The 15,457-nt window shown below is 41.5% G+C and overlaps 1 protein-coding gene across 9 annotated transcripts in view; it reads left to right on the forward strand.

Moving 5' to 3' along the window:
• Positions 1-15,457, forward strand: part of PLCH1 (phospholipase C eta 1) — a 221,024-nt gene that overhangs the window by 31,189 nt on the left and 174,378 nt on the right. For all 9 annotated transcript variants that reach the window (XM_045503189.1, XM_045503187.1, XM_045503191.1 and 6 more), the window contains one exon: positions 1,543-1,656. In XM_045503189.1, the coding sequence (XP_045359145.1) occupies positions 1,578-1,656 (79 nt within the window). In that variant the 5' untranslated portion in view covers positions 1,543-1,577. The remainder of the gene's footprint in view (positions 1-1,542; positions 1,657-15,457) is intronic.

A 15,457-nucleotide genomic window follows, 5' to 3' on the forward strand; every position in this document is an offset into this window, starting at 1 on the left:
TTATTTTGAGAGAGTGAGCATGTGAGTGGAGGAGGGGCAAAGAGAGAGCGAGAGAGAATCGCAAGCAGGCTCCACACTATCAGCACAGAGCCCGATGTGGGCTCTCACACAAATCGTGAGATCATGACCTGAGCTGAAATCAAAAGTCAGACGGTTAACCAACTGTGCTACCCAGGCACCCCTAAAAATAGTTTTTAAGAGGAGAGCTCTTTGTAGTATTCACTTGGATTGGAGGAGGACATTGTCTCCAATAATCAGTTGTTTTCTGTCATATTTTACAATGGGATCCACAGGTGGTTTTAACTTGGAGTGGTGGGACTCATCTTCAGCCTGAGGGAGTAGGGGCAGCAGGCAGCCAGACTTAGCCAGGTGGGGATAAGGCAGGAAGTAGGCGTTGAGGCACGGAGCCAGAAGAAAGGTAGGATAGGTAGGAGTCAGATAAGATTGCTGTTAGAGAGGGTTAAGAATGGGCCTTTGAGCCAAGGAGAAGTTTTAGGGACTTTCACCAGTTCCATTGATGAATAGACAAAGCTCTGATGATTTATTTTTTTCACTGGGTGGCTGACTTCATCCTGGAGTATCTTTACAAAACTCTAGATTGTTCTACTAGGACAGATAACAAATTGTTTCCCACCTGTGGGTTTTCCTTCATGCCAGCCCTGCTTGGTGTTGCCTGGCCTTATTCCGTGACCAGAAAAGAAGCTGGAATTCTGAAAAGTTGCTTTAGCCAAATCCTGTGAACAAAGGGGGCCTTGTTCAGGGTTATGCACATCAGCTTTTGGAGGAGTTTAATTCATCAGCTCAAATCTCTGCTTTTCAAGCCCTTGCTCTAGTTAGCATTGTGTTTCTCTGTGGAGGGGAAAGCCTCACGTGGGGGCAGGCAACACTGCTTGTTCACCCTGCTTGAGGCCTGTGCCCAGCTCTACTTACACCAATAAGTTCACTGTGGGTTGATCCAGACCTTAATGGTACTGAATGGACCACCAGTGAATCCAAAAGGAGGCAGGCTTTGTTACTGTGTTTAGCTTATCCATTGCTCCATGGACACTGTTAATTTCTAAGATTTCTGTGGGTTGATTGCATAGTCTACCAGAGTGGTACTGACACAAAATTCACCAACTGGTAATGACAGTCACCCTCCTGTTACTCACCTCCCTCCTGCAGATGAAATTTCCTGAGAAGTTACCAGCATTGGCTGGGTTGAGTCCTGGTCAAATATGGGCAAGGCCTAGAGCCCATAAACTAGTCCTGAAACTTATTCCCGAATGGTAGATTTATTTTCCCTTGAGACAGCAATAACTTCGCGCCCTGAAAAGTGCTATTTGAAAAAGCTCCCGTTTTCGTGTGTTAAATGATGTTCTACCCTCTGGGAAGGCTTGTGGGAAATTTCTCAGGACGTACGGGACTCTGCTTCCATGTGTGGAGAAGTTGTGTGCTGCATGTGTTGCCTCATAATGCTGGGTAACTGATGCATTGTGTTACCGGGGTGAGCGTGTGGCTGCCATTTTCTTCATTTTTGTCTCATTCTGTTTCCCTTGACAGCAATTTGGTTTTGATGCTGTGCCAGAAATCTGACAATGAGCTACTGGAACTTGGAGAAAAGAAACTGTGTGCAGTACCGCAGGCATTTTCTGGTGGACAACAGTGTGTTTCACGGTGAGCTGCCTTTTATGTTTGTGGAGTTGGATCTTTTATTTTGTTTCCGACAGCACTTTTATTCTAGCACTCTGGATGCAAATATGGCGTCATTGTTGGGTTGAATCAAGAGCTTGAGTTAACTTGTTGATGGATGATTTGCCTGAGAAGCCCCAGTGGACTTACTCCCTACAGGTGTAAGCAATGTGCCCATCTCAATAACCATAATGCTGTTATCACTTTTTTCTTTACAGATTAGTTTATATCAGTGCCTTTCTTCTTTTATGCTGCCAACTCCAGTAATACCTCTTTCTGATGTTTGAAATTCTGGGAGGCTAGACACATAGTAAGTGTTCAGTTAACATATGTGGATCACCAGTCCGTGCTCCTTACCAGCGTGGTGTGTGTCACACTCTCAGGCCACCTATAAAAATAGAACAGAGCCATTCACAGCACTTGCCTATCAGGATCAGGATTACTGCAGCCACAAATCAGAGAGTAATCAATATTAGTCATTTTCCTGGCAAACTAAGATGAATTGCCTTTACCCTGCTGGTGCGTTTGTTTTGTGATATATAGTCAGGGATAAGCTCTGTCAATCCTGCTATCAGGATACCCTTGAGGGAAATTGATTTAAGAGTCAAAGATTTCCATGTTGCCAGTATTTTGGGAGTAATCTTCATCAAAAGCCAGGGCCATCGTAGAGGGTAGAGAGAAATTTCCCAGGGATCAGAATGCTGTTTGTATAACATCCTGTAATCTAGGCTGCCTTCAACTTACCAAGTTTAGTTTTTCTTCCCCTACTTGATGACAGACTTATGCTTTTTTATTGCTTTCAGTTTAAGATAAACTTAGCTTACTTACTTCAGAGGTTATTAAAGTACTTCGGAGGTTACAATGCTTGTTTCACATTTATTATGCTACCTTACTATAGGACTTTACGAGGTAAGTAGTACTTTATCTTACATGTCAAGAAAGAGATGAAATGACTGGCCCAAGTTGATCTAGTTAATTATTAGCAAGGTCAGAAGTAAAATTCCTGCCTCCACCTTTCCAGACCGGCTCTCCTGGCCTTGCAGTGGTGAATGCAGGGCCCTTAGCAAAGGAGACAGGGGAGCTGTGACCTTATACAGTGACCGGGACACTGAGTTCTGCTTTGTTTTTCTGTGACCTTCATCTAAGGGTTCCGTTCACTGCTTCAGCATTTGCTGTGGGGTATTTTCTGTCACAATTTTCTTACAGGTAATAAAAAAAAAGAATAAATATGATAACTGAAGCAACACAAGAGTTAGAAGAACTAGCTTTATTTTTTCAAGTTTTATTTTGTGCCCGATTAGACAAAGTTTAGAGTTAAATGCCACCAGATAGTATTTTAGAATGCCTTTGTCCAGAGATCTCAAAGGCTATAACAATTTAAAACAATTTTCTATGTATTTTTATAGTTGTATTACCACTTAATGTATTACTGTATTGCAGATACTTACTGAGGGCTTGATGAACATGGTCATACTTAATTCTTTGGACAACTTTGTAATAATTATTATTCATCCCATTTTATAACTAGGAAACAGGCTTGGGGAAAATTGTGAAGTGGTGATCTTTCAAACTCTGATCTTTCTAACTCCAAAACACCATTATTTCTTTTCTTCCAGGCTGCAGTCTCCATTTCAGTAGAGAAATTAGCACTCAGAGGCTTAAGTTCCATTCAGCAGTATCTGCTCTGCTATTAACTAGCGCTGTGATGATCTGGGGCAAATGATATAATCCTTCAAGATCTCCCTTCTGTCCCCTGTGGAATGAACATGCTGGTCTTGATTTTGAGTTTCTTTCTAGTTCTAATATCTGCGATTCTACTGAAGTATTTCTGAGAATAAAAAAAATTGCTGTATTTTGTGAGCTACCTTTCCCACTAAACATGAGATACACAAGGGGGCAGTAGAATACTTAAAATAAGAATTGGTTCCTTACATTTAAGAATTCCTCTTTTGAAAGGATTTAGGGATCTTAGATCTACCCAAGATTAAAAGGATTAAGGCCAGTTAGAATTATGATTCTATTCATTTATAATAAAGCAGTAGCTTTAAGTGTTTCTGATAGTGTAAAGTATCATTTTTGATTTCTCTGCGTAAGGATATTTATCAGGAAAGAATGATGCCTCTACTCTTCCTCTTTACCTCTGTGAACATGAATATCTGTTAAGACATGAACTTCTTTAACTTAATGGAGAGTTGTGAGGAGTTTTTGTATATTTTAAGCCAAGGGACCACTAATGATAGTATCTTTGTAGAGGATTTCAGAACATCTCTGAGAGAAGAGAAATGGCAGGACATGTTGAGTCAGAAATGCCAGATTTCTTTTGGAAGGGGCTTCTGGAATATGGGATGAGTAGTTGGATGCTTTTTGCTTAATAGCTTGGCTTCACATGGTCTATGTTGATAGTTCTTCTCACGTAACCAAATCATTCAAAACAAAAGGAAACAAAATCTCTTCCATTATCAACAGAAAAGGACCACTTTCTCTGCAAGATACTCGACTTCTAGACTGTATAGTCTTGGCTGTGCAAATTGTGCTGGCCAGACACTTTACATACAGATTTACATGGTGGTCAGGAGAAAAGAGCTATATTAGAATGAGAACTATATGAGCTACAATGCTCAACAAAAGTAAAAATAAAAAATGTAAACATTCGTATACTGCTTCACAGTTCATAAAGCATATTCATAGTCTCATTTTCTGAGTATGGAGGTAGTATGTTCTCATTGGAAACAATTTGGAAGGTTACCTACAATCCCACCGGCTAAAGAGAAACACTGTTAATAGTCTGTTTCTGTCCAGTGTTTTATCTTCTCTTTTCTCTGCAACAATCCTGATGGTAGGAATGAATATCTGAAAAAGTTAGGAAATGGTGTATATTGGCTGACAAAAATGACCTGGTTGAACTGACATAATTCTATGTTCAGTGATGAGAGGGGTCCTGATAGGAATTATAAAAAGCTGTTTTTGTATTTCTCACTCATCTGTCCTTTGCCCAGATTTCTAGGGAATCTATTGAATCTAAAGGGTTTGTATACCTATTAAAGATGCCCCAGTAGCTGAGGTTTTTCTGTACTTGGCTTTTATGCACCTGATGTTTGAAATAGAAAAAAAGCAAAACAAAACTTGGCAAAGAATGATTTGTGTAATATGAATCTTATTTCTAATTTAAAAAATTAAAAAAATTTTTAATTTAAAAAATTAAAAAATTTTTAATTAAAAAAATTAAAATTAAAAAAAAATTTTTAACGTTTATTTATTTTTGAGACAGAGAGAGACAGAGCATGAATGGGGGAGGGTCAGAGAGAGGGAGACACAGAATCCGAAACAGGCTCCAGGCTCCGAGCTGTCAGCACAGAGCCCGACGCAGGGCTCGAACTCACGGACCGCGAGATCACGACCTGAGCCGAAGTCGGACGCCTAACTGACTGAGCCACCCAGGTGCCCCTAAAAAAATTTTAATTTAAAAAATTAAAAAAAAAATTTAATTCTTGAGAGAGACACAGCATGAGTGGGGGGTGGGGGGTGAGCAGACAGAGAGAGACACAGAATCCAAAGCAGGCTCCAGGCTCTGAGCTGTCAGCACAGAGCCCGATGTGGGGCTCCAACTCACCAGCCGCGAGATATGACCTGAGCCGAAGTCAGATGCTCAACTGATGGAGCCGCCCAGGCATCCCTGTATGAATCTGATTTTAATAGGTTCTGGTTTCATGAATTATTCTTATTTGAAAATTACACTCTCAGCTGTTTCTCTTGGTTGCAATGAATTATAGCTTTTTTTTTTTTTTTTTTCCCTGACCTGGGACAGATTCTTAAACCAATAATCAATGTATTTGCAATTAATATATATAATTTTTATGCACATAAGTTTTTTCCCACACATTTGAGTTCCTTAATAGAATAAATTTAGAGGCGACTTAACTTTGTTTTCATGAACTGCTAATTATAATTGTGATGTTGGAAAGAATTATTAATTGCTTTCATTTTAGTTATCATGTTGTCACCCCAACTTATAATGAATGAAGTTTATTTCTGTTGCTATCATGTTTTATGAATGTTTCTGAATGATCATCACAAATCTAGAGTAGAAAGGTTTTTTTTTTTTTTTAAGTTTCTTTATTTCTGAGAGAGAGAGAGAGAGAGAGAGCGAGCACGCATGAGCGGGGGAGGAGCAGAGAGAGGGAGACACAGAATCCAAAGCAGGCTCCAGGCTCTGAGCTGTCAGCACAGAGCCTGATGTGGGGCTCAAACTCGCGAACTGTGAGATCATGACCTGAACCGAAGTCGGACGCTCAACCCACTGAGCCACCCAGGTGCCCCTAGAGTAGGAAGGTTTTAAACCGAATTATGAGTCGTCTTCCTACCTAGATAGAGTGAAGAATAGTTGTCTTATTAAATGTGGAATATGTCTTTTCAAAAATTGCTCTCTATGTACTTTTACTTTGCCTCAAGAAACCTTCTAATACAACTAATTAATGAATTAATTTTATCTATTATTAATTTTATCATTAATTTAATGTTTATCTAACCTCCCTTCCTGGCCAGAGGCCTACTCAGTAAATTTAGAAACTTAACTACCAGTTTATGAAAGAAAGTAAGGCGGGATGGGATCCTGGAGGTTAGCTCTGTTTCCAGTTTCACTACCAACTTGTGTTGCGTTTCTCACCTAGGGGATCCTCAGTTTCTCTCTCTTTCTAAAATGAGGGTTTTGCCAGATTCCAAAGTTCCCTCTAGCAGTAGTGCTTGAGGTCTCTGCGTAGTCAGACATCAGAAAGTGTGTATGGTGAATGAGAGCATCCTATAGGCCAGGATGTGGGAAGGAAAGTCTGGCAAGATACTGATTAAGAGGAGGTAAGAATCTCTTTTGACTGCTACCTCTGTAGTTAGCTTTGTACTGGCAGAAACTTACATTTCCCTTCAGGGAGAATGGATGTGTGTGCATGTGTGTGTGTGCACGTGCTGGGCTCACGAGTTCCTCCTAACCATGGAGAGACCAGTACTTAGGACAGATAAGCAAGCTTTCAGGACAGACATCATTATATTAAAAAAAGAAGAGTGGAGAAGTTCCCTCCCCCTACACTGGCATTCCATCTTTTCTGGAAAAAGAAGGAAGAATGCCAGATCCTACCTGCTGTATATGAAAGGAGAATGAAATTATGCAGAAGTGAATTAGGGTTCTCATTAATTAGGCCATTTTATTAACAAGTTATGACTTCAGCAGCCTGCCTGCTTTAGGGAGGTGGGGACATCACTAGATTTTATATTAGTGTCATTACTGAGCTAAAGCCTAGCTTTTCCATCCGAGGATTGTATAAACATGTTCTAGGTCCAGAAAATACCAGTGCACATAGAATTACTATTAATGCAGTGACAGTCAAGATTTTGTGAGCATCGTTAAAATCGAAAGTATTATCTCTTGGAGGCACCTGGCTGGCTCCGTTGGTAGAGCATGTGACTTGATCTTGGGGTCATGAGTTTGAGCCCCACGTTGGGCACAGAGATTACTTAAAAAAAGAAGTATTGTCTCTTGGAGACTTACACTGCATGCAAAAAATATCAAACACAAGTTGAGAGAAAGGGTGGGAATAAACGAAGATTGGCCAAATGGGAGAAAATGTATTGAGTTCTAAATTTTATAAATTGCAATAGAAGTAATTCTGGAAGTAGATCCTCTTTAGCCCTCTCCTCAAGTCTCCCCTTCCCCTCCCTCACCCCCTGTCCCCAAAGGATCTGCCATTATGGCAGAAAGCATCGAATGAAGCATTCTTTCAGGTGTATGATGTTCTGGTGCACCTTGCAAATATGCCAGAGGCAGTGAAGGCTTAGGCAAAGGCAGGCATGGCCTGCCTTGTAGGGGCCTTGTATAGGGTCATGGCACCCTGTAGGGCCAGCCCTCCAGCTGGGTCACTTTGGGTGAGTTGTTCCCTGTGGGATAGACTTTCCATGCCAGCAAAATGCTGTGATTTAGGACAAATGACTTCTAAATGTCTAAGTGCTTGGTTTAAAAAGATTTTTTTTTTAATGTTTGTTTATTTTTGAGAGAGAGGCAGACTGCAAGCGGGGGAGGGTCAGGGAGAGAGGGAGACACAGAATCCAAAGCAGGCTCCAGGCTCTGGGCTGTCAGCACAGAGCCCAACGCGGGGCTTGAACCCATGAACTGCGAGATGATGACCTGAGCCAAAGTCAGATGCTTAACCAACTGAGCCACCCAGGCTCCCCAGTGCTTGGTTTCTTAAAAAAAAGTATTTTATTTTTGGGGCACCTGGGTGGCTCAGTCGGTTAAGTGTCTGACTAGTTTTGGCTCAGGTCATGATCTCATGAGCCCTGCATTGGGCTCTGTGCTGAGAGCGAGAGCTTGCTTGGGATTCTCTCTCTCCCTCTCTCTTTGCCCCTCCCCTACTCATGTCATCTCTGTCTCTCTCAAAAATAAATAAACTTAAAAATTTTTGTTTTATTTTATTTTTAACCTCTCCTCATCCCACTTTCAAACAGAGGTTAATTGGAGAATTTGCTGTGAATTAACTGACCAAATTGATTTATGCACTTTCCTCCTTCTGTGGTCTGAGACAGATCACAGCCAGCCTTACAAAAGTGGATACTTATATATTAGTTATAACACAAAGGAAATAACCTTTAGTATGAGCTGGTATGAAACAGACTTACTCTATAGCTTTTTGGAAACGTGATGTTTCTTCATTTCCTAGACTTATAAAAAATTCTCAATGAAAACCTCAATGAAATGCTATTTATTTTATATTTTAAAATTGCAAGTTAATTTCTTTTTTTATCTTCCTCCACGATGGGCATTTCATCTGTAGCTGGTTTACTGAGTATTCTAAAGTTAGTGTAGCATTTACAAGAAATTATTTAATCTTTCCCCAATTAATGTTTTTAAAAGTACTCTTTGCAACATCTTGGGCAGGTTCTATTACTTTCTTGGCTATTTTTTGATTACTGAGGGTCTGATCTAGTTTAAAACATTAATCTCAAACTCCTTTAAGCCCCATCTCCTCCCTGACTCCCAGCACAGGCTTGAGCTGCCTATTGGGGGCTGATGGTGGAGGTTCATGTGGCTCCACTGTACTTCTTCCCCTTGAAGAGGAATTTAGACTTTCCTCCTCAGGTTTTGGTACAAGGAAGAGAGACGGGGAAGCAAAGTTCTTCAAGCCCACACCTGGGCACCTGTTTGTATGTCCATGGTGGCGAGGTGATCAAGACCTGCTCTGGGTCCATCTTCCGTGGACGTTTAATTTCACTTGGCCCCTCACCAGGGACTCTTCAGAGAGGGCCTGCTGTCTCCCTCCAGCCCCCCTCATTCTCTGTTCCTAATTGCTTCTGGCTGAGGCATGGCTTCCCTTCCCCTGAGGACACTTGGTCAACTGTCTGGCCCTACTTGTCTCTTATCTCCATGTTTCTTCATGAGGAGTTGTGTGCAGACTGCTGTGGGCTTTGGAGGATGGGAAGGGGTATACAGCCGCTGTCTGCTCTTCCCAGCCTTACTGCCTATTGTCTGTTTTGTCTCTTCTCACACTGTTATAGGGGTGAGTCCCACAAGCCTGAAGAAACCTCTGAATCATTCTTTGCTGGCTCTTCCCCTTCTTGTCTCTGGCAGTGAGGGGTGCTTCCTCTGATTTCACTCCTCAGAGTGCTGTCCTGCCCTTCAGGCTCTAGGCTGTACACATAATAGGGGATCAGGTAATGTGACTTTGATTGGGTGGAATCCTATCCCCCTAACCCCTGACAGTTTCCTCTGACCCCTCCAGAGCCACTCTGATTCTTGTCCACACCAGCTCGAATTAGGGTGACTTCATGTCCCCAAAGGTACTGGTGGTTTTCATTGTGCTTGCTTTGCTCAAGTTTATGTAGCTGGATTGATCAGAACCAAGCAGTGATCTAGATTTACAAAAATCCACGCTGAGATGTCTCAGCCTCTTTTCCCCATTTGGGAATCTAATGGGGAGATTTTCCTGGGTAACCAAGTCCACAGTGACCTCTTTCTTGTCATGCTTTCTATGTCGAGGCCACTCACATTCTGTAATGACAGAGGGGATGAAAAGATCTGAGTCAAGTGCAAAATGGCAAACTGAAGGTCTGGATATTTGGGAAGCCTAGGTTGGTGAGAAGTAACAATGTTCAGTCTTTGAAGCGTTAGCTTCAGCTGCTAGGAGCCACAAGCCTGTTGCAGTTAAGTGAGATCCGTGGCGGGCCTTTCCTGTTGGACCTTCGAGTTCCTTCTCTTAAACCATGGCCATTGGCTGTCCAACCAAGCAGAAAGGCCCGTGATTGTTTTACTCCTTTATGCTTGGGAGTACCAATTTTCTGATTACTAAATTAGAAAGAAGAAATAACATGTCTAATAAACAGTCACCGTTTCCTTCAGATTTGCAGACTTCTCACATTGTAAATGGTTGCTCATGAGAATTATTTCCCCTTAGACCTGTGTTACAAATTTAAGCCTTTGTTCTTTAAGCTGCATTTCCATAATTATAATTAATTTTCCCCTGCTCTCTCATTTTCCCAATTGTCTTTTCCTCCTCTGTGCCTAATGTATGCACAGAGATTGATGGGAGGATGAAATGTCTTTCCGTGAGTAGATTCAGGGTTGTTTCAGGGCAACGTAATTATTTAATTTAGTTGCACAAAAGATCCAGGTTTGTTTTTTTTTTTTTTCTTGGACCACAGTAATAATTATTAGTGATTGCATTTGTAGTCACAATACCTTTCTATTTTGCAGCTATCAAAACAGAGGTTAAAAATTGCAGTTTGGGGGGCGCCTGGGTGGCACAGTCGGTTAGGCGTCCGACTTCAGCCAGGTCACGATCTCGCGGTCCGTGAGTTCGAGCCCCGCGTCAGGCTCTGGGCTGATGGCTCAGAGCCTGGAGCCTGTTTCCGATTCTGTGTCTCCCTCTCTCTCTGCCCCTCCCCCGTTCATGCTCTGTCTCTCTCTGTCCAAAAAATAAATAAACGTTAAAAAAAAAATTAAAAAAAAAAAATTGCAGTTTGGGGACACCTGGGTGGCTCAGTCAGTTGAGCGGCCAACTCTTGATTTCAACTCAGGTCATGTTCCCAGGGTCGTGGGATCAAGCCCCACATCAGGTTCCGTGCTGAACTTGGAGCCTGCTTGAGATTTTCTCTGTCTCTGTCTCTGTCTCTCTCTCTCTGCCCCTCTGCCACGCTCTCTCGCTCCCTCTAAAATAATAAAATAAATAAAAAAATGTAGTTTGTTCTTTTGTATTGTGTAAATGAAAAGTCATCCCAATAGACCTTTGATACTTTATGTATTACCTTAGGGCTCATTTCGCTCAGCAAGCATGTCTGAGGTTATTACAAGTGCAAACTCTTGGTGTCAAAGGATATTCAGATCTCATATTTAAGGCTCGTGGCCTAGTGTGGAGTGATTTCACCCTTCCGCAGCTTCAGCTCCCGTCCACGGTGCACCCTGGTTTAGACTGCCCTTCGGTGCTCCATACCCAGATGTCCACCCTCTCAGCTGACACTCTGCTGATGCCATCTGGGCCCTCAGACTCACGTCTGCAGCAGAACTCCCCCGTCCCGCTGGTACCAGTTGGCCTCGCCAGCCTCAACTTGCTCTTCCCCTCCTTCATTATGCCCTGGCTGTGTGGACTTTTGCATTCCATGCTCACAAAACTCACTCCTTCACTTGTCCAGCTTTCAACTCCTCCTTCAGATCCCAGAGTAAAGGTCCTTTCTGCAGAGAAGCCTTTTCTGACTTCCCAGACTAGGTCAGTCTCCTGTTTTAGGCTCTCCTGTCGCCCTGCACTGCTGACTCACTGTGTTATCCCTGTGGTAATACAATAGTTTCATGAAAACCAGTTTAATTTCTGTCCGCCCCATTCCTTCTAAGTTCCAGGAGAATAGAGACTTTTCTGACTTCTATCTCTGGTACGTTGTACAGTACGTTGCATACATTATAGTAGGTGCTCAGTAAAATACTGCGGAGTGAATTCACTCAAGAGGGGAGTTAAGAGCCACCTACTGTTTCATTATTTTTGCACTCTGAGCTAAGCTTTTAATCTTTGTGCTGTGGAATGCATCAGTTCTCTGGCTGCAGACCCTCTTCTTTCCTTCACTCATGCTTTTGCCTTAGAAAACAAAGCAATACCCATAAACCATTCTTTCCTGAGACTGAGAAGGAAAAGGCCACTTCTGAGAATCCGAGTGTGCTTTAGAAGAGATTATTACAGATGTGTAATGGCTTGAAGTGGAAAAGGACAAACCCATTTCTTTAAAAGAATTTTAGACTTTTTGAATTCATTTAAGACTACCCTCCAGAATTTCCATGTTGGTCATATGTGTGTTTATTTTATTCAACTCTGAATATGGAGGTTTCACTCATTAAAATAACACTATCAGCAAAACCTATTTAATTGCGGTATTTTGCGTACTGTTAAAATTCTCTGCTTCTTGTGTCTGAAAAATGTTCATTCCACAGAAGTGAGTGTTGTGTGTGGGCCAATTCTTACCCCAGGGAGCATAGAACAGACCTGCACCAAAACAAAAGCACCAGTTTTCTCTGTAAAAGAGGAGGATAGGAGGCCTGGGGGTACATGAGAAGAATAATCAAACAGAACAGGATTTCTTTAAAACTTTAGCAGATGTGCTTTATTTCAGATTTACAAACAAGAAGAATGGTCAGCACCTAGGTCTTTCATCTAAGAATCTCAAGCAATATAAGAGTATAATTCTACCAAGTAGCAAAGTCACTCAGAAATAACACTGACCTGAGTAAGATAAATGCAGAGTTTGTGAAAACATTTTTTGTCCAATTTTGTTTTGCCTATTTTATAACTGGGTCAGAATATGTGACAGTGTTCTTAGACTTTTTCATATTTAACTATAAAAGATGGTGACTTATGTCCAATTAAAAGGGAGAACAGTGAACACATTTATTATTTAGTGTCTATTTTTATTCCTTGCCAACCTGAAATTGAACATCGATGCATATTCACAAATGACCATTCTTTGAAATTACACCAAGGTATTGTGCTTTTAAGCTAGCAGGAGCTTACTGCTAGATGTGGAGACTTGTATTAATTAACTCTTAAAGCCACTGGTTCCCAGCCTTGGCTGCACGTTGAAGTCACCTGGGGATATAAAACTGTTGTGTGTCCCACTCCGAGATTCTCATCTAATTGGTCTGGGGTGTGTCCAGGATGTGGGGGAATTTTTAGAACTCCCTGGGAGATGCCAATGGGCAGCCAATTAGATTCTGGTGGATTGAAAACCCCGGACTTAAGGTGGCAGATACAGAGCTATAGAATTCATGAATTTGATAATGGTTATTTTCTATGATAGCCTGTATTGTACTAAATCATAAAAGTATGGGAAGAGGGGACATCTAATAAGAAAGATATGGACACAAATAGTGTGAATATTGAGGAAGAGGGAAAATGTAGAAGGGTCATTTATGCTTGGGATTTTGTGGATGCTGGTTTCCTTAAAACATTTTTTTTTCCATTTTATTTTTCTGGTGATAGCAATGCAGCCTCACTGTAAAAACAAGTTGGAGAGTATAGAAAAGATCAAAGAAACAGAAAACAGTAATCTCAGTATGTGTTTTATTTATTTATTTAAAGCAAGCTCTGCGTCCAATGTGGGGCTTGAACTTAAAATCCTGAGATCAAGAGTTGCATGCTGTACCAAGTGAGCCAGCCAGCCGCCCCTCAGTATGTGTTTTAAGTCTCTGCTTTCTTTTTAAAAAAATTTTTTTTAACGTTTATTTATTTTTGAGACAGGGAGAGACAGAGCATGAACAGGGGAGGGTCAGAGAGAGGGAGACAGAGAATCCGAAACGGGCTCCAGGCTCTGAGCTGTCAGCACAGAGGCCGACGCGGGGCTCGAACTCACGGACCGTGAGATCATGACCTGAGCCGAAGTCGGACGCTCAACCGACCAAGCCACCCAGGCGCCCCTAAGTCTCTGCTTTCTTAAAATGATTGAAAAACCAAAGATTAAGTAGCAATTCTCAACTCTGGTTATACATTAGAATCTAAAATATATTGATGCTTGGGGTCTAGTTCAGTCCAGTAAAATAATCTCTTGGGTGTGGGACCCAGATATCTTAATTCACTGATTCCTTATATCTACATTTTTATCTAGGTATATATCTATACCTCTATATCTCTATATATTTATCTTTAAGTGAGTTTGATGCACTAGGAGGGGTGAGAATCAGTAGACTAAAGTTGTATTTTGTTTTTTAAAGTTTATTTATTTTGAGAGAGTGCACGCAAATGCAGGAGGGGCAGAGAGAAAGGTGTCGCAGACTATGAGTCTGGAGTTCTCTCTTATCCATCAAGAGAGCAGATGCAGAATTGAATATGAGAGAGGCTAATGTCCCGGAGGAGACAAGAGCCCTGAACAGGAGCTTCCTCTCTGTATTTTGTTGAGCTCACAAGACATTATCCTCGTGGTGAATGGTAATAAAACAAGATCTTACACACGTGATGAACATGGAGAAAACAAGTTATTACCCACGTGGAGAACATGAAGAAAATAGGATCTTACACACATGAACATGGAGAAAACAATCAGATAGTAATCATTAACTTGCGTAAGTAAGAAGCAAAGGGTCTGGGAGGAAAGTGGAGTTTGTGATCAAGGTACATTGGTGTCAGCTGGGAAGCAATTTCTTGCAGGTGGTGTAACAAGTTACTCATGATCCCATTACAATATCTCGCTAGCTAACCTCAAGAGCATTCATCCTGTGGTGTGTCTTTCTGCCCTAAGATTTTCTTCTTACCCATTTATGTAAGTAGAACCTATTTCCCCACATAAAGGGAGAAAGAGAGAATCCCAAGCAGGTTCCACACTGTCAGCCCAGAGCCTGATGTGGGGCTTGAACCCATGAACCCTGAAATCATGACCTGAACCAAAACCAGGAGTTGAATGCTTAACGTATTGAGCCACCCAGGTACCCCGAGGACTAAAGTTGTTGATTGACTGAAACATTGATTGGTAATGATAGTAAGCTAAATCAGGTATTAGTTTACTGATATAATTCAGTATGTAATTTTTCTTTATTCCGGGAAAAAGGGGTGCTTGAAAATCTTGATTTTTATGCAGAGGCGTTGTGTGTGTGTGTGTGTGGGGGGGGGAGGGGGGCAAGTGATATGCTCACCTTCATATTTTCTTTCCTAACAGACTTCATATTTTTTTACGTTTATTTATTTTTGAGAGAGGGGGGAGAGAGAGAGAGAGGGGGGAGAGAGGGGGGGGAGAGAGAGAGAGAGAGAGCGCGTGAGCATGAGTGGGGAAGGGGCAGAGAGAAGATGGCAGAGGATCCGAAGTGGGGTTTTTGCTGTTAGCACGGAGCCCAGTGCGGGGCTTGAACTGACAAGCCATGAGGTCATGACCTGAGCTAAAGTTGGACACTTAACCAACTGAAACACCCAGGTACCCTTACTTCTTACTCTTTTTTTAATATCATGTTTTCTTAGTGTCCCGTGATTTGTCTTTATAGCCAATATATCTGTTACATGATACAAAAATGAACCTTTGAGCGTTAACTGATCTCACAATGTTATCCATGGCCTCCTAATGTTGAACAGAAATACTTTGGGAAGGTTCCTAAGAAGAATAGGTAACAAAGAACATATAAATAGTATTTTGTTGTGATTAATCCATAATGATTACTACCCAGTTCACAGCAGGATAATTTAAGAATTGATAGAGAAATAAAAATGAAACACAGGAATTAGAGGGAACAGTGCCATCATTTGGAATACATCAGATGTAATCCTGCATATCATTAGAATTGTTTGCCTAT

This window comes from Leopardus geoffroyi, chromosome C2, assembly GCF_018350155.1.
Source record: "Leopardus geoffroyi isolate Oge1 chromosome C2, O.geoffroyi_Oge1_pat1.0, whole genome shotgun sequence".
Lineage (NCBI taxonomy): Eukaryota > Metazoa > Chordata > Mammalia > Carnivora > Felidae > Leopardus > Leopardus geoffroyi.